Genomic DNA, 23,587 nt, shown 5'->3' with positions numbered 1-23,587 from the left:
CTTGTATTACAGTTAGCCCAGTGCCTGCTTGACCAACAGCTGGGCACAGTTACCTGGCTGAGGTGACACAATAGCCTAACCATCACAACACATTACTACAATACAGTTTTTTTTTCTTAAAAAAAGCAAATTATGATTATATTTAAATATTTCTAAAGCCCAGATCTTCCTGTTAAAAATGGATGAATATTTGGAACAATTTTCTGAATACTTTAGGCTCCCAAATGTAAATATCTGGGCTGTTTTTATCTAAATTAGCTGAGTAATGTATTAGTTGGGCACAGTTTGAAGGTTAAGACCTGACCTGAAAGACGGGCCAGCCAAACACAGTGCTTTAAAAAATGATCTTGTTGTTGAGTTAGAAAGTAGGAGAGGCTCAGGCTGGAATGCAAAAAAAGGAGAATTCTTGTTGTCTGTGACCAGGGAGGCATACACTGTCATTTCCTTTTAACAATTAAAAAAATTTAAAAATTGCAAAAAAGAGGCATGGGGACAGAGTGGGCGTAGGATGAGGTTTGTTGTTTTTATGTGATACTGGGCCTTGGCGGCCGGCTTCTAGGCAGTTCCTCCAGGCTCCACCCACCGATCTGTTTTCTCTGTAACCATCAGGGGGAGCAGGGTGGGGGTGTGATGCACGCTGCATACAGCAGGAACAGGAACAGCTCCAAACCCAGCGGAGGAGAAGCAGGAACGGATTTGGAGTAAGAGACTGTAATCAACTTTCCTTCCACGGACAAGCTGAGAACTTTTTCATTTTGCTTCTAGAAACTAAGGTATGAGACAACTTTTGCCAAGTGTCTATTAACTGGGCCAAACAGGCCTCTTGCCAGTGGGTGCGCTTGAACCGGCACAGCCAGTTCTTCATCCTCAGCAGCTGATTGGCTCTGGAGCGCGGCCAGAAGCCTAACTTGAGCAATTAAAGGCGTCGGCTCTCTAACTGTTGCTCTGTTTTTTCCTCTGGAGAGATGGCGTTTACTATCTTCGTTCTCCGGCTGGCCATCGGCGTCCTGGCATTCCCCGTGTACCTACTGGACTTTCTGGGCTTGTGGACCTGGATATGCAAAAAATGGTTCCCCTACTTCATGACGAGGTTCACGGTGACGTACAACGAGCAGATGGCGAGCCAGAAGCGGGAGCTCTTCAGCAACCTGCAGGAGTTCGCGGGCCCCTCCGGGAGGCTCTCCCTGCTGGAGGTGGGCTGCGGCACCGGCGCCAATTTCCAGTTCTACCCGCCGGGATGCAGGGTGACCTGCGTTGACCCCAACCCCAACTTTGAGAAGTTCCTGATCAAGAGCGTCGCCGAGAACCGGCACCTGCAGCTGGAGCGCTTCGTGGTGGCCGCCGGCGAGGACCTGCGGCAGGTGGCCGACGGCTCCGCGGACGCGGTGGTCTGCACCCTGGTCCTGTGCTCCGTGGCGAGCCAGGAGCGGCTCCTGCGCGAGGTGCGCAGGGTGCTGCGGCCGGTGAGTGGGGGCCGGGAGCCGGGGGGAGCGGCCGCTGTCCCCGGGGCAGCGCTGCCGGCTCAGGCAGAGCCCGCGCCAGAGTGACAGGCGAGACTAGCGAAGGCACTGCCAGCCCCACGGCGGGAAGGAGCTACAGGGAGAGACTGGTAGCTCTGAACACGTGAAAACGCAGAACTTCCGCACAGGACAAAATCACCACTAACAAAGGTAAAGTTCACAAACAAACTTGGGGAGCAGATGTGGCTCAAGTGGTTGAGTGCCTGCTTCCCACATTTGAGGTCCTGCATTCAACCCCTGGTGCCGGAACCTAAGAAAAAAATTGTCAGGATTCATAGACAAACTTAGTATCTTCATATTAAAACACTTCACAGGTCAATCAGATCAATAAGCCGACATAAATCAATAAGAAAACAAAAGAGAAAAATGGGCAAAGGACAGGAACAGAAATATAAATTTTAAAATAGAAAACCATGATAAAAATGCTCAACCTCACTAGCAATTATAAAGTAAAGCAAGATACTATTTTTACTATTAAATTTAAGAGACTTTTAAGAACACTATGGTGTTTGAGTTTGGGAACAGATATCCCCCAAGTGTCTTGACAATATCAAATTTCAAAGTGTACACACTCTTATCCAGCAACTACACTTTTAGGAACTTATCCTACAGCCACAAGGCACAAATGTGCAAAAGGCTTCCATATGCAAAGATATTTACTGCAGCAATATTTGTAATACCAGAAATTGGAAATAGCTTACATGTCCAAACAAGTCTCTTTGAGAAAATGGTCACACGGTTTCACAGAATGCTGTGCAGCTATTAAAAAGAATGAAGAAAGGTTATATACACTCATATGAAAAATCCCAAGAGATAATGCCAAATGTAAAAAAAAGCAATCAAGGCAGAGAATATTATGTAGAGTGTAATCCCATTTGTGGGAGGAGGGGAGGATATGTGTGTGTGTGTATAAATATATGTCAAAGGGAATGACAGACAAGAAACTATTAGGTTGTTACCTCTAGGGACTGGGACTGGATATAGGGGGGAATGACTCCTCATTTTATACTTTTTCATGTTATTTGAAATGTTTTACATCTGTACTTAATTCTGATGTATTATCTTTATTATTTAAAAAACTAGTTTAAAATAGTTTTATTCTGAACAGAATAGAACACACATAAAATGTAGGTATTTTTTACATTTGCATTTACTTCTAGGGAAATAGTAACCCCCAGTTTTATTTTTTAATAGAGGAAGTCCCCCAGGAGGAAAGGAATTTAGAGACAGGGGTTAGAGGCAAGAATATAACCCCGTCTGCCTCAAGGAGAGCAAACATCAAAGCAGTAAATGAAAAAGGAACTGATTCGTAATACCCCAATGGCTGTGTTCTTGTGTCCTGTGTCCTAAGACTGGGCGGAGTTAGTAAAAGTTTTCCTTACAGCGTTACAACACCTCCTTAAGGTTATTAATTATTATCCCCATCTCATGGCACAATGATCTCATTTTACTCTTAAGGGTATCACATTCTTGAGCATGCTTCTTTAGCTCCCGCAAGCACCCACTCAAGGCTGGATAATTACCAGGAGCTTTATTACATTCTCATTAACTCTTACAACAATCCTTTGAAGCAGATTTTATCTTTGCATTGGGATGAAGAAACAGATTCAGCCAAATTAAGAAACTTGCCCAGAGTCACACAGCTAGTAGGTGCGACTCTTCTTAATGTAAATTTTTTTTGTTATTTTTATTAGAGAAGTTGTGAGTTTACAAAGCAATCATGCATAATATGCAGAATTCTCATACATGACCCCGCCACCACCGCATTACATTGTTATGGAACAACTGTTACAGATTAGGAAAGAACATGATCAGACTATAACCACTAACTGTGGTCCATAGAGTACACCTGGTATATTTTTTCCATAACCCCTTATTATTAACACCATGTATTAGTATTGTACATTTGTTAGAGTTCATGAGAACACTCTCATATTTGTCCTGTTAACCACAGTCCACCTTCCACCACATGGTTCACTGTGTTATACGGTCCCATACCTTGTATAATCCACCCAAAGTGTAAAATCAATGGCTCTCATTTTCATCACAGAATTGTCCAGACATCGCCCCAGTAAACCTTCCAACATTTCCCTTAGTCCAAAAGAAAATATCCCACACCCCCTTATTATTGACGCTTAGAGTTGATATAGTACCTTCTTTGACACTGATGCTTAATATTACAATATTGCTCTTAACTATAATGCAAAAGTTACATTAATTGTCTTTTCCCATTCATCACCATCTTCTTACCCCTTTGCAATAGTGACTTACATGTGTTCTAGTTCATAGAAGAACATCCATGTATTTGTATTATTAACCACAATCCTCATCCACGTCTGGGTTCACTAATTGCAAATGTTCTTATAACTGCTCAGAATGTTTGTCCTTTGACCTTTTTTCTCTCTCTGACTTCAAAATTTCTGCCATCTTTGTTGGCTGTTCTTCCTCTGTCCATCCCTGAAACACTCGGGTTTTTTTTTGGCTCTCACTTCACTACACTCCTTGTGTAATCTCGCACCCCCAAAGTTTTCAGTTTCCATGGATACACAAATTCCAATTCTTAACGCCTAGCCCACATCTCTCTTCTAACCCCACAGCCTGCACATCCAGCAGTCATCCAGATGACTCACAGGCACCTCTACAGCTTAACCCACGTAACATGGCAGCATCAACCTCCTCGTGTAATGTTTTCAGGTGAATCTGCATTTTCATTAGTCATACCATTTACATAAATGTGATAAATGACACAAAAATATGCGACATGATTATTCAGTCTCAGGGCAGTGCTTGGTGTGCAATCAGACTTCCACACCAACTCTGTGGTTCTCCCGCAGGTTGCAAAGCAGAGCCTGAGAACAACTTTCATAACCTTTTTTTTTAAAAGGTTATGAGAGGAAGCGGATGTGACTCAAGCAGTTGAGTGCCCACCTCCCAACTGGCAGGTCCTGGGTTTGGTTCCCAGTGCCTCCTGAAAAAAATAAAAACAAACAATAACCAACTCAGGGAAGCCAATGTGGCTCAGTGGTTAAGGGCTGGCTTCCGACATTGAGGTCCCATGTTCAATCCCCAGCTCCCGTTATCTAAAAAAAAAAAAAGTTCATGAGAAAATAATTTTTTTTTAAAAAGGTTATGAGAATAACTTTCAGATGAATTAAAAGGTTGAAAAAACATAAAAGGAAAAGTTAATTTTAATTGAAAGGTAAACAGCAGACTGGGAACAAATATTTGTAGGGTATCATGTCCTATTATAATAAATGCCCTCACTAATCAGTAAGGAAAAAACCAACATCACTATGAGAAAACTGATAAAAGGATATAAACAGACAAATCAGAAAAGAAGAAATCCAAATAACCATTAAGCCTTTGTAAAACATGTGATCCTATTAAGAATATTGAAGATATGCATATTTTTGAAATATCATTTTTTTTTACCCATCAAATTTGACATAGATCGGGGAAAAACATGACGCTGATGAGGATATATGGAAATGGCACTTTCCTCCATTGCTGGTTTAAGTGTATATTTGATACAATTTTCAAAAGGACAATTTGACCAACATGTACCATAAGCTTTAAAAAGGCACAAGTGGTGGTTGAGTGCCTGCTTTCCGTGTACAAGGTCCCAGGTTCAATCTGTAGTACCAATTAAAAAAAAAAAAAAGGGCACAGATCTTTCAGCAAGTTATTTATTTGGAAATAATTAAACATGGTCATATAGACTTATGAATAAGGGGGTTCATTGCAACAGTATAACACTGAAAAATTGGAAATAACCTGAATAAGAATAGTTAAATAAGAGATGGTACCTTTAGTGCTGTGAAACATTGTGTAAGATTTTTAAAAATCATGTTTAAGATTAATAATCAAAAACAAAAGTAAAATAAAGCAGGTTTCAAAACATAATGTATATTACCATCAATTTTAGGAAAATATACATATTCCTATAAAAGTAGTCACAACAAAATTTAACAGTAGTCATCTTCTAGGTAATGGAATAGCAATTGATTGTTTTTCTTTTTTAAACTGTTGTCTATTTTCCAAACTTTATAAAGTAAACATTTTGGTGAAGCATTGTTGCCAGCTTCTGGTCCAAAGTCTGGTTCTGACATTTACAAGTGTATGACCTTAGGCAAATTACTTATTCTCTATGTGACTCAGTTTCCTCATTTGTAAAAATAGGGATGATAATAATACCTAATAAATTTGTTATGAGGCTTAAATGAGTCAAATAGTCATAAGCATTAGGGACAGCATCTAGTATGCAGTTAATGTTTTAAGTTTTAGCTATTGTTATGCATTACTTTTATGATCAGAATATATAGATTTAATTGCTTTAAACTGACCATAGATTGGAAGCTCTGTGTAAAATTTGACATAGGATGAACTATTGACCAAAATGGTGTCTTGGTAAGTCGTGATTTATCCATGTCACTGTCTTCTCATGAACATACTTGTTTAGAACTGGCTGGGGGACCACTGAAAAGTGAAGTGTAAATGATCTGGTAAACCTGTTTTCCCAAAACTAAAGATGCCTGAAATGGTTTTCTTTCTCAGGGAGGGGCTTTTTATTTCATGGAGCATGTAGCAGCTGAGCCTTCGACTTGGAATTACTTCTGGCAACAGGTCCTGGATCCTGCCTGGCAACTTCTGTTTGATGGGTGCAACCTGACCAGAGAGAGCTGGAAGGCCTTGGAGCAGGCCAGCTTTTCTAAGCTGCAGCTGCAGCACCTGCAGGCCCCGCTGTCCTGGGAGTTGGTGCGCCCTCACATCTTCGGATATGCTGTGAAATAGCACGGAGTGGAAGTAGAGAGCTGCATAATTGCCATTCAGAGTTACATTTTAAATACTAATTGAGAGAAGGGAACTTTTGGAAAAAGTTGAATTTCATCCTTAAAAGTTTCTGTTAAATTCTATAAGCCATTTGCTATCGCTTTCCAAAGCATTTTTTTTTAAAGCTTTTAACTTTCCCTTAAAAGGAAACAGTGGGCTTTCACCATTGAAGTCTACCTTTATCCCCAAACCTTATTCAGTCACTTCAGACTTTTTCCAATTGTCTTATTTAAATTGTTATCCAACAGATTTTATGTTCACCACCTCTTTGAAAGCTTAGTGCTAATAAACAGTTAAATTACTCAAAAGATTCTTTGAAAGGACAAGATCTTAACTCACAAACTGAATATGGAAATAATTGAAAATCCATGTCTAAACACGAACTTTCTCAAAAAGGAATCTGAATTTATTTGTCATTCTTAGTGTCTTTGGGCTGACTCAGAATTAATGTACCAGAAGCCATACCCAATCCTGCCCAACTTTTTCTTTTATTCCAGTATTCCACCAAAGTTTGTGTCCTGCATTCAGGGTCTCAATTCTTTGGATGAAAATTTTACTTGGTACTGTACTATATCTATAAAACTATTTGAGGAAATTAAAATTTGGGGTTCATTTTATTATCTAGCAAATATTTTGCTGAATGCAGTAGACTTGGCAAGGATACAGCTGATTGAAATTTGGATCACCTTGTATAATTAGGTACACTATGTAAAAGCCCCTAAATACCAGGTAATCTGTGAGTCTATAAGGAAGTAGATAAGTATTTTTTGGATTATTCTGATCAAATTCCTCTTTGTCCCAAGATGATTTCCCTGTTCTTTGCTACTGTGGAAACCTGTGAAAATCATCACAGGTGCTTTGAAAACAAGGATTAGTTTGGTGAGTCAGAGGATTTAAGAACAGGATTTTCCACAACAGTACGTACATATTTTAATAAAGTTACTATTTTTTTTCTGAGATGGCTTTGCAAAGATACTCTTTTAAATATCAAACCAATCAATAAGTTTATTTGAGTAATGGAAATTTATTTCAGTAATGGAAATAAAAAGACTTATTTCTTAGGTGGCTTGGTTTCATTTTTCTTAATGTCTGGAAGGCCTTTACTTGGTTGTGGAAAATTAAGCTATTTGAACATATAGATTTTTCTTTCTCAAACTGGGAAAATATAAACACAGATATTTTAAAAAGCTAGTGTGGCTCAGTGACTGAGCACCGGCTTCCCACATACAAGGTCCCAGGTTCAATCCTCGGCCCCAATACCTAAAAAAAAAGTGTAAAAAGCAATCTTAGAAGGATCAGACTGGTTTTTAAAACGTCAAGACCCCATTTGTGAAATCCACAGAGCAGAAAGAAAGGAAGCTCCCTGTTCCTCTAACGACTTCCTGATCCTAATCCCTGCCGTACAGTTTTTTTGAGGTGAGGTTGGGATGCTCATCTGAGGCCTCCCGAGCCTTAGAACATGAACGTCTTCCCTCTGCCATCTCCCCGAAGTAGGAACCTTTTACATCTACCCACCGCACCATTTGTTAGGTCAGTCTAGGGACTGAGAAATACGAAAAGCCACAGGTTGCTGTAGTGAAATGTTATCATTGCTGGAAGGTAAGGCGTACTGAAGTACAAATACTAAGCATTTTCTTCTCAATTCCCTGTTTAAGTGGTGTGACAAATATTATCCTCACTTTGTTTAGAGAAAATTGAGGTGTAGGGAATAAATAAATGGAGTTTCTTACCTTCCACAAATGGCTGAGCAAGTTTTGGAAGTCCTGATTCCCCAAAACACAAAATCTGCTCTGACATTAATTACTGCTGTCATATTACCGTCTAACTGCTTTCCTTGTCAGGCCAAAAAAAAAAAAGAAAAACCAAAAACCTGCCCAGTATCTTTTAGGTCCTGTGTTGATTAGGATTCCTTTGATTGTAAGCGACTGAACTCCCAGCTCAAACTGGCTTAAGCATAAAAAGGATATTGGCTCAAACTAGTGAAAAGCAGAGGGGCAGAAAGTATCAATCACAGCTTGAGCAGGACTCAGATAATGTCATCAGGAGCCAGAAAGTCTCTAGGGTCAGGTCTGCCCTCCTTGCTATTGCCTATTAGGTGGTAAGTTGGTGACAGTAGCTCCAACTTACAAGCCTCTGGAGTCCAAGGATAGTGAAAAAGAGTAAGTCTGCTTTTGCAAAAACTCCAAAGTCCTGAGTTGAGTCTCGCCGGCTCTGATTGCCCACACTGGGTCACAAGTCCATCCTTGAGCCAAACACACTGTGGTAGGAAAGGATGAAATATATCTACTGGCCCAAGTCGAGATCACCGTGCTTCATTATAGGGCTGAGCCCACCCACACCCTGTAAACTAAGGGAAAAAGAGCTGTACATTCTCCAAATGAAAACAAAGCCTGTGAATGGGAGAAGGGAAGGCATGCAACAAATGCCCATCATAAACTCATTCCTGGATTTTAACCAAATCCTCTGTCTGCTTTCCTGTGGAAGATCACATAGAAAAGTGCTTAGAATACTGGCCTTTCGGTGGGATAACTGCATACAACAGGGAAAATATAAGACAAAATGAAACACTAGCTTTGCTTCAAAGTGACCGAGGTCAAGTCCTACCTCTGTTATTTGATGACTGTGTGACCTTGGGCAAGTTACTACTCTCGTCAGTTTCCTCATCTGTCAGTGGGAATAATATCTCTTAATACCTCGAGGTTTTATTGTGAGGAGCAAATGAAATGATGCACTTGGCACTTGGTAAATGCTGACTTCATTCAACAAATATTTATTGAGTGCCTACTGTGCGATCTGTTCTGGTGCTTGGCCCCAAATAAGCCAGACACTGTCCCTGCCCTCACTGAGCACACAGACGTGATAAATGCTCCGTTTTAGTTGCCTAGGCTGCCTAAAGCACACACCATGAAATGGGTTGGCTTAAACTATGGGAATTTATTAGCTTACAGTTTGAGACCAAGAAAATGTCCAAATCAAGGCATCATCAAGGCGATGCTTTCTTCTGAAGACTGGCTGCCAGCCACCCTTGGCCCCTCTGTCCCACGGCAAGGCAAAATGGCAGAGGCGGCTGGCCTCTCCTTTCTTTTCCTGGTGCTGCTGATTTGAGCTTCTTGCTTTGGCGGCTTTCCCTCTGGCTCTCGGTATTTGTTTTGTTTATAAAGGACTCCAGTAACAGGATTAAGTGCCTTCCTGAATGCCGTGGGTCACACCTGAACAAAAGTAGCCTCATCAAAAGATCCTGCTTACATTGGGTTGACACACACAAAAATGGATTCGGTTTGAGAATATGTTTTTTCTGGGATGCATACAGCTTCAAACCACAACACTATCTATGAGGGAGAAGCACAGGGTTCGAGGAGAATAAAATGTGACCTACAGGGAGTGAGGTCGGGGAGTCAGAGGCTTCCTTGAAGAAACGACACCTGAGCCGCCAAGGCCAAAGGAAAGGAGGGAATATGGCGTACTCAGGAAGTAGGCGAAAGAAGGCAGGCTGCGCACCAGAGCCTGAAGAGCAGTTCGGGATGGCTGTTATTTCTATTAGCTTCTTTCTTCCTTTGTTAAGACTCTGGGCCAAGTGAGCCCAGCACCTATTTTAATAACTGACAAAAAACACTTTTAAAATTCTCTTATAATTATGTCATAAAATATGCTTTCATAAGTATTCTAATATTTTAAGACTCTTGCCTGAATTCCTACATATTTCATACTTGAATAGAAAGTGAAGTAAACATTGCATAATAGTTCCTTTTGTATTCTTGACCCTAACTTAAACCTTTCCCTTTGGCACTGCTTTGGAAAACAAAGAACTGAACATAACTGAAATTCAATTCTTGTTTATCCGTTAAGGCAACTGAAAGTGTACTGAATCATAGAGGACTAATGTCAACAAAAGCAAAGGAAATGTTCAGTAAGTGTCACCTTATCTCAAGATCTAAAACCAAAAACACTTGGGCTACCTTAAAGAACAACTAGAATTCTCGGTTGAACCGTGGAATCGAGGGCTAGCATTGGTACCAGAAAATCGGGGGCAAAGGCCATACTAGTTGAAGGCACAGGAAATGAACACAGAAAGGCCAACAGTCCCAATTTAAAGTTTAGTTAAAAACACAGTAATATAAAAGAAATAGTAATATGAAGATCAAGCCAGAGATTTTGTTTCAAAAGGAAACTATTCAGGAACCTGTAGAGAAGTACATGAGAACATGCATATAAATTAGTAAAATTACCATTCAGAATTTACCATTCTTAAAAGTAAACAATCATTCAGGCCCAAAAGTCTTACTTCAGGCTGCATCCTTGCCAGTTTTTAAAATGTCTCTGACACTGATGTTGGCCTTCTCCTTGGAATGATCCTTTTATTCTATAATTCTAACAGTTATTCAAGAATAAAAAGTTTCCATTTATTAAGTGCCTTCTTTATGCCAGGCACTAACTTTTTATACATCTATGTCATATAGTGCGAGTAACTACATGGCAGGTATAATTATTTCCACCTGACAAATAAGAAAATGAATGCGTGGAGTTTATGCCACTTGCCCAGGGCCACCCAGTGACTGACCACGCCAGTGTTCAGACGTGGTTCACCCCACTCTGAAGGCTAGACTCTCCCCATCACACTGCAGGGTTATCTTCTGAATCCGAGGCCTCGGTAACCCTGTCTCCTCCTACCACCACCATTTCATCAGGATTGGTATCTCAAGATTCTTCTAGTGCCGCTGACAACAATAGAAGCAGACAAAGACCACGCAGCAAATAGAGAGAACAGACAACCGGCGGGGGCGGGGGGGAGAAATTAATATATAAATAAATAAATAATCTTTAAAAAAAAATTCTTCTATCTCCACTGTATTTTCTACATTCAATCCCTTAAGCGTTTCTTCTACTCTTGCGTTTTAAGTCAAACACCTGCTTGAAAAAGATTCCTGAACCTCACATCTTGCCAATCCTTTGATATTTAGAATTTAACATGTCAAAAACAGAATTTACAACTGCCTTCCCTAAACAAGTAGCACTTTCCAGCTTCACTACCTGTGACTACTCCCCTGCTCTTCAGGATTAGATAAAGGGATGCCCTTTCTACAAAGCCTTTTCGGACTATTCCAAGAAACTTCCTTTTCAAGAAATCTCTTAGCACTTGCTCATTAATACCCGACGGTGTGATTTCACATCACCGATCTTTTCACCCTTTTCCATAGGACAAGCACAGTGCTTAATTAATACAACACAGCTGCTCAAAAAGTATTTACTGGGGAGTGGGTGTAGGTCAGTGGTTTCCCATGTATGAGTACCGGGATCCCCAGCCCCAGTAAGGGAAAAAAAAAAAAAAAGTATTTACTGACTCATGGAATCCTGCCTCTTCCTCTGCATATCTGCTAGTTTGTCCCTTTTACTTCGTTTTCACAACCATCACTTTAGTCTGGGACCTAATGCCAGGACAACCATAGGTATAGTTTGACTGGGGAAGGGCTAGAATGACAAACCATTTAATGGAAGAACTTACCCATTATTATTCCCTGACCGCTCAAAGCATATAACAGGAAAGCAGCTCTAAGATGAAGGGAAGCTATACGGACTGATTCAACAGCAGAAAAATACTCCTTTTGCAATTGACTCAACCTTCTTTGTCCTTCCTTCACCCAATTCTTCCCATCAATATAGCATGGCAAGAATAGCAGTTCAATAAACAACTTTCCTGGGGTACAAAGAAGTGACTTCCTCAGCAGGAACAAGACCCTGATCCAAACCAGGGTCTCTCACACCAGAACATGCTCCAGACTGGCCTCCGTGCCTTTAAACACCCCCGCCATCATACTCACAATTTCCAGAATAAAGACAATCTTCCTTAAATAAACTTAATTTTGGCCATTCCCACAACTCAGAATTATGAAAGCCCATACTCATCACATGATTGAATTTAAGTTGCTCATCTCTGCATTTAGGGCCATTTGTCAACAGACTCCTCAGCCCTTTTCCCAGCTTTGTGGCCCAGTGGAAAAAACATGGGGTTTAGATCAGGACTGTTGAATCTGAATATCGGAATCTCAACATTGTATTCACGTAGTGAAGGAGGATAATACCACTTTCATCTGCTAGGATTGTTATGAGGATGAAATGAGATGAAAATGCAAAAGGTGCTTTGTAAGTGACTAAACTGCGAGTGATGAACACAGCAGCATTTTTGCACAGTCCCTGGCTGTGGTCAAGGCCCACCTCCTTAAGCCTTAGTAAGAGTAGCAGAATGAAATTTATTTTTCCATCAGAAAAGGTATTTTTACTTCTATGGATTTCCAATCTGTAGAATTTCCATAATCTGGACTATTACACACTATAATGTTTTCTGAAGATTTGGTATATTTTTAAAGAAATCTCCCATATAAAATAATTGACAAAGCCCTCAGTTTTGCACCTAACTAAAGTCAGTTCGGCACCCTCATGAGACGTGCTTGCTTCAGTTGCTGCAAATAACCTCGTCACAGAGGGCTTGTAGACACAGGCATGATTCTCTAAATCCCTCTAATCTCAGTTCCCGTTTTACCTATCAAGAGAAGCAGCCAGCATTAGGACTGTAAAAGAAGCAGCACCTGGTTCAAATTCTATCTCACCTCTCAGGTTATGGGAACAGATTATTAACTCTGATCCCAGAAGAAGAGCCTTTTTTATTTTATTGTCCACCAAAGCTTGGAAATAGTGAAATCTAAAAAGCTTTTTGTTAAAAAAGCAAAGGCTACAATGCAGTATTTTAAATATATATTAATAAAGATAAGTGATGTTGCATACCAAACTGCTTCCCAACACATCCAACCCTATCTGCCCCAAATTTTTCAATGGAAAGAAACATTGGAAAAAGTGGACTATTAACAAATGGTTAATCTGTCAGCCCATATTTTTTCTATGGTACCTTTATTTTGTTCCCTTCAGATGCTGGGTAGGCTTTAAAGTCTTCTGGGTTCCTGAGAAAAATTTTATAAAGAAACAACTGAAAACAACAACAACAAAATAACATACAACTGCTCCAACCTGTCCTCCATGCCCTTACCAGAACCTCATCAAATGCACTCTCGACCAGAAATCCTTCAAGGGCTTCTCATAGCTTTCAGATACAAGTTCAAAACCTCCAGTTAAAATGCCAGGCCTGGTGATCTGACTCCACAGGCTCTGTAGCTCTGTCCTCCACACCTCACCTCCCTCCTCCACCCTCAGCCCCAGGTTCCACACATTTCCACAAGCTGTGCTCTCGGCCCTGAAGATGCCTACCCTCCCTCAACCTAAAATTCTCAGAAATAGCCCAGAAGTCAGTTACCTTCTCCAAAAGCCTGCCTTAATTCTCCAGTTTGTCTCTGTCCTCTCACCTCCTCAGTGTGCTCTAGATGTTGATCTGCTCACCTGTCTCCCCTACTTGACTGCAAGCTTCTTGAGGACAAGGCACTTGTCTGAACTCATCTTTGTATTCACAGCACTCAGTTTTTGTGAAATGCACAAATGATCCCAACCATTTGCTGCTTCTGTTCCTGCTCTCAGAGGAAAGGATGAAAGAGACTTTCAGTGCTGCTTAGAGATCTTTCATTTCCCCTCATTTCCCCTCAGCTGCCACAAAGGCCAAACCTTTAGCACACTCAAGTCAGTCAGCCTCATTTCCATACCTCCCCCTCTCAGCAGAGGACGTCACCGCTCAGTTCACCAGAAGAAAAAAATTAAGAGCCATTCGGCAGGATGGGATTCTTTCTCCTGACCTAAGAATGAGGTTTCCTCTCAAGCTCTGCAAGGTCTGCCCTGGGCTCTGGTTCCATCTCTTCCAAGTTTTTCTTGTGCCAAAATACACTTTTTTTGCATCTTCATTGTTTCCCTGTCCAATAATTCCTTTCCCTGAGTTCAAACATCCTAAAATTCCCCACACTTTCCTCCAGAAAAAATAAACAAAGAAATAAAACAACACCTAAAAAAAAACAACATGGGAAGCGGACTTGGCCCAGTGGTTAGGGCGTCCGCCTACCACATGGGAGGTCCGCGGTTCAAATCCCGGGCTTCCTTGACCCGTGTGGAGCTGGCCCATGCGCAGTGCTGATGCGCGCAAGGAATGCCATGCCACGCAGGGGTGTCCCCCGCGTAGGGGAGCCCCACGCACAAGGAGTGCGCCCCATAAGGAGAGCCGCCCAGCGCGAAAGAAAGTGCAGCCTGCCCAGGAATGGCGCCGCACACGGAAAGCTGACGAAGCAAGATGACGCAACAATAACAAAGAAGAAACACAGATACCCAGTGCTGCTGAAGGATAGAAGCCGTCACAGAAGAACACACACTGAATGGACACAGAGAGCAGACAACTGGGGCGGGGTGGAGAGAGAAATAAATTTTTTAAAAATAAATCTTAAAAAAAAATAAAAAATAAACATAGCTTTACTTTCCTCTCACATTGCTGCCTTCTCTTCCTCCTTCACTACCAATTCTCTATTTTTTTTTTAAGATTTATTTTTTATTTATTTCTCTCGCCTCCCCCCCCACACCAGTTGTCCGCTCTCTGTGTCCATTTGCTGTGTGTTCTGTGACCGCTTCTATCCTTATCAGCGGCACGGGAATCTGTGTCTCTTTTTGTAGTGTCATCTTGTTGTGTCAGCTCTCCGTGTGCGCAGCGCCAATCCTGGGCAGGCTGCACTTTCTTTCGCGCTGGGCGGCTCTCCTTACGGGGCACACTCCTTGTGCGTGGGGCTCCCCTATGCGGGGGACACCCCTGCGTGGCACGGCACTCCTTGCGCACATCAGCACTGCGCATGGGCTAGCTCCACACGGGTCAAGGAGGCTCGGGGTTTGAACCGCGGACCTCCCATGTGGTAGGCGGATGCCCCATCCATTGGGCCAAGTCCGCTTCCCCCAATTCTCTTTAAAAGTATCAAATATATTTCCTCACTTCCCATTCCTTCATCCTTTAAAATTGGGCTTGCCTCTCCATCTGAAACTATCCTCCACAAAGTCACCACGAATTCCCTGCTTTTCATATCGAAACGCTTCATCGTGTGTATGAGTTCTGTAATATCTGGTTCTGGGCCTCCTCGAGGAGTTCTTCTACCCCCATATGGCTTCTGGGGCACCATTCTCCCTTGAGTTTTCTTGACCCGCTCCAGCTGCTCCATCTCATCCTTCTTAGCTATCTTCCAAGACTTTCCTCCTTAGTCCTGTTCAATACTACAGACTTTGCTTTGTGATAACACAACAGGCTCGTGATTCCCAATTTTACATTTCCAGCCTGTCCTATCCTGCAGGGCAGACTGTCCATGTAGGAGAATGCTGAGAACATACCAACTGTATTACTTTCCCTTTGCTGCTATTACAAATTACCGGAAATTCAGTGGCTTAAAACAACACAAATTTTCTCTTTTCTGGCTAGAACCATGGAGGGCATCAAAGAGGGGAAAAAAGAATGTTCCTGTTGTGCCAGAAACCCATAAGAAAAAGCAAAGGAATTTTGCAGAATTGAAGATCAAGAAGAGCCTGAGAAAGAAGTTTGCCCAAATGATGCCTTGAAAGGCAAAGAGGAAGTTTATCTGTGAAAAAGCTAAGCACTATCACAAGGAGTAGGGGCAGATGTACAGAATTGAGATTCAAACAGCTAGGATGGCAAAAAGAGCTGGCAACGTCTATTACCTGTGGAACCCAAATTGGTACTTGTCCTCACGGCCACAGGGATCAAAAGCGTGAGCCCAAAGGTCCTGAAAGTGTTAGAGTTTGTCTTCACCAATCTTTAAAGACACCTTTTCTTTTTAAACAAATCAATTTTACTGAAACACATTAACAAAACATACAATTCACCGAAAGTGTACAACCTATGGTACCTGTTATAATCACAGAGTTGTGTATTCCTCACTTCAATCCTCACTTCAACAGAGCATTTTATTTCAATAATAATAATACACAAAAAACAAAGAAAATTCTTTACCACTCAATCTGTCTCCCCTGCTGTACATAGCAGCTATATCTGACTATTCTTGTACAATTATTTATCAGTTCATTAAGCAATTTTATTGAGATATAGTCACAAAGCATATGATCTATCCAAAGTATATGATCAATAGCTTTTAGTATAATCACAATGTTGTACATTCATCATCTCAAAAATTTTAGAACAATTTCATTACTCCACAAAGAAAGACTCCACACCCCTTAGCAGTCCTTCCCCAGCCCTACATAGCCACTTATCTAATTTCATCTTCATAAATTGATTTATATTTTATATAAATGGAATCATATAATAAGTAGTATTCTGCATCTGGTCTACTTCACTTAGTATAATGTTGGGGTTTTGGTTTTTTTTTTGGTCTGATATTAACATTTTGTAGTACTAACCTACATTTATTCAACTTCAAAGGAAAATTGTCTTATAGATACAAATTTACCCATATTTATATTTCACATAATATATATATATATTTTTTAAAGATTTATTTATTTATTTCTCTCCCCTTCCCTCCCCCTCCCCCTGGTTGTCTGTTCTCTGTGTCCATCTGATGCGTGTTCTTCTTTGTCCACTTCTGTCGTTGTCAGCAGCACAGGAATCTGTATTTCTCTTTGTTGCGTCATCTTGCTGTGTCAGCTCTCCGTGTGTGCAGCACCATTCCTGGGCAGGCTGCACTTTCTTTCATGCTGGGTGGCTCTCCTTAAGGGGCGCACTCCTTGCACGTGGGGCTCCCCTACGCGGGGACACCCCAGCATGGCAGGGCACTCCTTGTGCGCATCAGCACTGCACATGGGCCAGCTCCACATGGGTCAAGGAGGCCCAGGATTTGAACTGTGGACCTCCCATGTGGTAGGTGGATGCCCTAACCAATGGACCAAGTCTGCTTCCCACATAATATATTTATATTTCACATAATATAGTTAGTTCATAAAAGCACGCTCATACAGTATCTAGCCTTTTGTGTCTGACTTGCGGCACTCAACGTAATGTCCTCAGGTTCACCCATGTTGTCATGTTTCATGACTTCATTTCTTCTTACTGCTGCATAATATTCCATCATGTGTATACGCCACACAATTTATTTATCCATTCATCAGTTGATAGACACCTGGGTTGTTTCCAACTTTTAGCTATTGTGAATAATGCTACAATGAACATCAGTGTGCAGGTATCTATTTGTGTTACTGTGCCCAGTTCTGCTGGGTATATACCTAGCAATGGTATTGCTGGGTCCCATGGCACATCCATATTCAACTTCCTTAGGAACTGCCAAACAGTCCTCCACAGCGGCTGTACCATTCTACACTCCCACCAACAGTGAATAAGCATTCCTATATCTCTACATCCTCTCCAACATTTATAATTTTTCAACTTTTTACTAGCAGCCATTCTAATAGGTGTGAAGTGATATCTCATTCTGGTTTTGAATTGCATTTCCCTAATTGCTAGTGATACTGAACATCTTTTCATGTGTTTCTTCACCGTTTGTATTTCTTCTTTGGACAGTTGTCTTTTCAAGTCTTTTTGCCTGTTTTTTAATCAGGTAGTTTGTTTTTTGTTGTTGAGTTGTTTGACCTCCTTATATATCATGGATTTTAAACCCTTATCAGATATGTGATTGGTGAATATTTTCTCCCATTGAGTTAGCTGCCTTTTCACCCTTTTGACAACGTCCTTTGAGGTGCAAAAGCATTGAACTTTGAGGAGACCCCATTTATCTATTTTTCCTTTTATTGCTCATGCTTTGGGTGTAAGGTTTAAGAAACTACCGTCTACCACAAGATCTTTTTTTTTAGAAAAAAATATTTTTAAGTTTCCCCTTCCCTTCCACCAGTTTTTTATTTTTTAAGATTTATTTTATTTATTTCTCTCCCCTTTCCCCCACCATTGTCTGCTCTCGTGTCCATTTGCTGTGGGTTCTTCTGTGTCTGCTTGCATTTTTGGCGACACCAGGAATCTGTCTCTTTTTGTTGCATCATCCTGCTGCGTCAGCTCTCCGTGTATGTGACGTCACTCCTGGGCAGGCTACACTTTTCATGCAGGGCAGTTCTCCTTGAGGGGCACACTCCTTGCACGTGGGGCACCCCTATGCGGGGGGCATCCCTGCATGGCAGGGCACTCATTGCATGAGGCAGCACTGTGAATGGGCCAGCTCACCACACAGGCCAGGAGGCCCTGGGTTTGAACTCTGGACCTCCTATATGGTAAGTGGATGCTCTATCAATTGAGCCACATCTGCTTCCCTACGACTAGATCTTGAAGATATTTTCCTACATTTTCTTCTAGGAGTTTTATGGTTGTTGTTTTTATATTTAGGTCCTTGATTCATTTTGTTAATTTCTGTATAAGGTAATGGCACCATTTTTTATGCCCAAAAAAGCCTCAGTTAACATGCTGCTGATCGTGCAATCATATATTGCATAATGGTATCCACACCTGAAGTTGGTGAATGAACTGATCTATAAGATGGTTACAGCAAAAATCAATAAGAAACTTAGAATCTGCCTTGACAGGTAATTCTTAGATTGCATTATCTCTTAGTAAATATGGCAACATCTGCATGGAGGAGCTGATTCATGAACTCTATACTGCTGGGAAACACTTCAAAGAAACAAACAACTTCCTATGCCCCTTCAAATTATCTTCTCCCCAAGACGAAATGAATCAACAAAGACCACCCATTTTGTAGAAGGGGGAGATGCTGGCAATAGGGAAGACCAGATCAAGAGGCTTATACAAGTATGAAATTACATGTCTACCATGATTATTTTTTGTATGTAGTCAGTTAATAAACAGTAACTGCTTTCAAGTTGAACAAAATATATAAATAAATAAATAAAACAAAAAATTTGCTATTTTACAGTTCTAGAGGTAAGAAATCCAAAATGGGTCTTACTGGGGAAACGGACTTGGCCCAGTGGATAGGGAGTCCATCTACCACATGGGAGGTCCGCGGTTCAAACCCCGGGCCTCCTTGACCCGTGTGGAGCTGGCCCATGTGCAGTGCTGATGCGCGCAAGGAGTGCCGTGCCACGCAGGGGTGTCCCCCACGGAGGGGAGTCCCACGCGCAAGGAATGTGCCCCACAAGGAGAGCCACCCAGCGCAAAAGAAAGTGCAGCCTGCCCAGGAATGGCGCCGCTCACACGGAGAACTGACACAACAAGATGACACAACAAAAAGAAACACAGATTCCCATGCCGCTGACAATGACAGAAGCGGACAAAGAAACAAGATGCAGCAAAAAGACACAGAGAACAGACAACTGGTGGGAGGTGGAGGGGAGAGAAATAAATAAATAAATAAATAAATAAATAAATAAATAATCTTAAAAAAAAAAAATGGGTCTTACTGGGCTAAAATCAAAGTGTCCGCAAGACTGTTTCCTCTGGAGGCTCTAGGGGAGAATCCAGTCCCTGGACTTTTTCCAGTTTCTTGAGGCTGCCCTCATCTCTTGGCTCATGGTCCTGTCCTCAGTCTTCAAAGACAGCAACATAGCATCTTCAAAACTCTCTCCTGGCTCCTATCTGACTCTCCTGCCCCTCTCTTTCATTTGTGATGACACTGAGCCCACACAGATAATCCAGGAAAATCTCCCCATCTCAAAATCAGCTGATTAGTAGCCTTAATTCCCTCTGTAAACTTAATTCCCCTTTGCCATGTAACATAACATATTTACAGGGCATAGACATCTTCGGAGGGCTATTATTCTGCCTACCACATTAGCTAAGCAGGAAAAGAGAGAAAAGGCTAATATGTAATAATAACAAAAAATATCATAATAATAATGGGACATTAAATGAGGTGTCAAACTCGTCTAACACAACCATGGTGAGAGCAGTGTGGAATGACAGAATAGTTGTGGGAAGAATTGGATAAGGGATGCAAAGGGACAAAATGCTGTCCTGTATTAGTCAGCCAAAGGAGTGCTGATGCAAAACACCAGAAATTGGTTGGTTTTTATGAAGGGTATTTATTTGGGGTAGGCGCCTACAGATACCAGGCCATAAAGCATAAGTTACTTCCCTCACCAAAGTCTACTTTCTTGTGTGGGAGCAAGATGGCTGCTGACGTCTGTGAGGGTTCAGGCTTCCTGGGCCCCTCCCTTCCTGGGGCTTGCTTCTCTTTCCTCTGCGTGCTGACTTCCTGGGACTCCAGCTTAAGGTTTCAGCATCAAACTCCAATATCAAAGCTCCAACATCAAAAAAAACCCCAACTCTGTCTTTTGCCATGCCTTTTATCTGTGAGTTCCCACCCACCAAAGGGCGGGGACTCAACGCCTACTGGCACAAGAGGTTTACATAATTACTTAATCAAGTAAACCTATGAATCCAATATAATCTAATATGCCCAGAGGAAAAGATCAGTTTACAAACATAACCCAATATCTCTTTTTGGAATTCATCAATAATATCAAACTATTTCATGTCCCTACATTTAAGTTTCTAAAAGAAAATGAGCCTGTATTTTAGAGGAAAGTTAGTTCACTCACTGGACTCTGTCTCTGACAAATCTCTCCATGGTAAAATTATTTCTATTTCTAGAGGCTTCCCCATACGACACCTTGACTCCGAGTCTTATGATGAATCTGGAAATCTCTTTCAATCCTCTCCAAACTTTTCAGACACTTTAAAATTGTGAAAACTGATAATTTTATATATCAGGGTTTTTTTAAAGATTTATTTTATTTATTCATCCCCCCCCTTTATTGTTTGGGGTCGCTGTATGCTCTCTGTGTATGCTCATCTTCTCTTTAGGAGGCACCAGGAACTGAACATGGGACCTCTCATCCCAATAAAGAGAGGCTCTCAATTACTTGAGCCACCTCAGCTCCCTGGTTTGTTGGGTCTCTCACTGTCTTTCCTCTTTGTGTCTCTTTTGTTGCATCATCTTTGTTGTGTCAGATCACCATGCCCACCCACTGCACCAGTTTGCCTCTCCAAGAGACACAGGGAACTGAACCTATGACCTCCCATGTGGTAGGCGGAAGCCCAATCGCCTGAGCCACATCTGCCTCCCATAAATGGCTTTTTAATATATGAAAATATGTTCATTTTCAGTTACAATACAAGAAATGCAAATTAAATCTACTGTGAGGTACCATATGTCACTGATAAGATTAGCAAAAAATTCAAAAGCTTGACAATACATTCTGGCAGGCTGCAGAAAAACAGACACTTTTGTATATTGCTGGGGGGGGGCGGGGGGAGAACAAACTGTTACAAACCTGTGGGGAAATTTGGCAATATGTAACAAAATGACACCTGCATTTACATTTTGCCCAGTTATTCTACTGAAGATATGCCTTCGACAATATGAAAATACATATGCACAAGGATATTCATTGTAGCATTGTTTGTAATTTCAAAGTACTGGAAACATGAGATGTCCATGCATAGGAGAACAGTGGAATAAATTATGATACATTCACACAGTGGAGGACAATGCAACTGTGAAACAGAATGGGGAAAGATCTCCAGGGCGTCATACCTTATCATGTCCTGGAGATCTTTCCTCATTCTGTTACGTAGAGAAAGCTAAGCTCAAAACTGAATCTATAGTGTGCCACAGTCTCTGTGAAAAAAGATGGGCGGAAATAAGAAAATACATATATATCTGCTTATTTTTAAAATTATAGCAAAATATATACAACAAAAGTTTTTCATTTGAAAGTGTATGGTTCAGTGGCATTAAGTACATTCCCAATATTGTGCAATGATCACTGCTATCTAGTTCCAAACTTTTTCCATATCCCCCCATTACCAACACAGAACATCTTTGGCATTGATGCAAAATTAGAGTTTTGCTGTTAATCACAGTCCATAGGTCACACCAATTGTATTTTTCTCATGCTTCTCCACTTTTCCCACCACCCTGCAATAGTGATGTACATCTGCTCTATTGACTTTGTTTTTGAACACGTTTTAGGTTACAGAAAAGTTCTAACTATGATAGGGGAGGATCACTGGTGAAGGGTGCAGGTGGTGGGGTGATGTGTGGAGAGGGGTGCATCTGAGGTATGATCGTTAGGCTAATGTGTCCACTGGACTGGGTAAAGGTGTCCAGTTGTTTGGTCAAGCAAGCACTGGGCTAACTGTAATACAGGGGCATTTCATGAACTTTAATCATCAGTGAGTTGATTGCATAGATGCTAGTTATATCTACAACCAATGAGGCGGTTGCCATCAGTAGTGAGTGATGTCTCATCCAATCAGGTAAAGGCCTTAAAAGGGGAAGTGAGAAAGCCAGACACAAAAGGACAGATACTGTATGACTGCATTACTATGAGCCAAATATATTGTATAACATATTGTATAATTTTAAAAAAATTATAGGTATCTAATACATTTAATTGAGAAATATGTTTTTATTCAACTGTGTTTTCTTTTTAGTTTTTAATTGTTTACATTCTCAATTATTAAATGTACAAAATAAAGCTAAAAAAAAAAAAGGGAAGTGATTTTAGCATTCAGAGAGAGAATTTCCAGCTCTATTTTAGACAGTCAGCATCTCCTGGGGAACTCATCAAGGAACTTCATTAGAGCACATGGTTTGTAGCCTGCCCTACAGCATCTAGACTCGTGCATCCCCACAGGTGCATGAGACAATTTTATAAAATCTCATTCTACTTACAGATATCTCCTGCAAGTTCTGTTGCCCTAGAGAACTCTGACTAATACATGGGGCATGCCTCTACGAAAAATGAATGTGTTCATGTGGTCATGGGCTGTTATATCAGTGAAATCCACATAATAACCAAGAAAATATTAAACTCCCATCCTGGGGGGCCCTGTTACATTCTCTGATAGAATGGCAAGACACTCTAGGGTACATAGGTAGTGCCTAATATAAGAAGACAGACCAATATGTCAAACCCTTGATATTAATGCTTATACTTAAGAACCTTATTCTTGTAAAATTGCAAGAATTACGTAAGAGCTACCTTCTGAAAACCTCTTTGTCACTCAACGTGGCCTCTCTCTAAGTTAAACTCAGCATATAAACTCATAACCTCCCCCACCCCTCACCCCAATGTGGGATATGACCTCCAGGGATAAGCCTCCCTGGTGCGAAGAGATTATTACCAAGCACCAATTAGAAATGCATTTGAAAAAAAGACCTTGACCAAAAGGGAGAGATATTCAATACAAAGAGTTTTTATGGCTAAGAGATTTCAAAGTGGGCCAGGAGGCCTTTCCAGAGGTTATGCTTATGTACATCTCAGGGGGATCTCGCTAACTGCCACAGTAATCAAAGCCTCAAACAGGGGTGCTCCTGAGGGGACACTCTAGGCAA

At 41.2% G+C, this 23,587-nt stretch overlaps 1 protein-coding gene across 2 annotated transcripts; it reads left to right on the top strand.

Moving 5' to 3' along the window:
- Window positions 1-648: 648 nt before the first annotated feature.
- Window positions 649-7,411, top strand: LOC101444357 (thiol S-methyltransferase TMT1A). 2 transcript variants are annotated; one of them, XM_023587448.3, is made up of 4 exons: window positions 649-773; window positions 964-1,463; window positions 4,118-4,214; window positions 6,075-6,251. In XM_023587448.3, the coding sequence occupies exons 2-4, from the start codon at window positions 966-968 to the stop codon at window positions 6,110-6,112; spliced, it is 633 nt and encodes a 210-aa protein (XP_023443216.2). In that variant the 5' UTR covers window positions 649-773; window positions 964-965; the 3' UTR covers window positions 6,113-6,251. The 2 variants fall into 2 exon arrangements, with proteins under 2 accessions (XP_023443216.2, XP_071074996.1); XM_071218895.1 differs by lacking the exon at window positions 4,118-4,214 and having other exon boundaries at window positions 6,075-7,411.
- The last annotated feature ends 16,176 nt before the right edge of the window (window positions 7,412-23,587 follow it).

This window comes from Dasypus novemcinctus, chromosome 12, assembly GCF_030445035.2.
Source record: "Dasypus novemcinctus isolate mDasNov1 chromosome 12, mDasNov1.1.hap2, whole genome shotgun sequence".
Taxonomy (NCBI): domain Eukaryota; kingdom Metazoa; phylum Chordata; class Mammalia; order Cingulata; family Dasypodidae; genus Dasypus; species Dasypus novemcinctus.
Note: the sequence above shows the minus strand (reverse complement) of the source record. Positions and strands in the feature narration are given on the sequence as shown.

Coding starts and splice junctions, on each gene's coding strand:
- LOC101444357 (XM_071218895.1), top strand. CDS start 966: ATGGCGTTTACTATCTTCGTTCTCCGGCTGGCCATCGGCGTCCTGGCA. Junction 1,464..6,074: donor TGCGCAGGGTGCTGCGGCCG/GTGAGTGGGGGC, acceptor TTTCTTTCTCAG/GGAGGGGCTTTTTATTTCAT.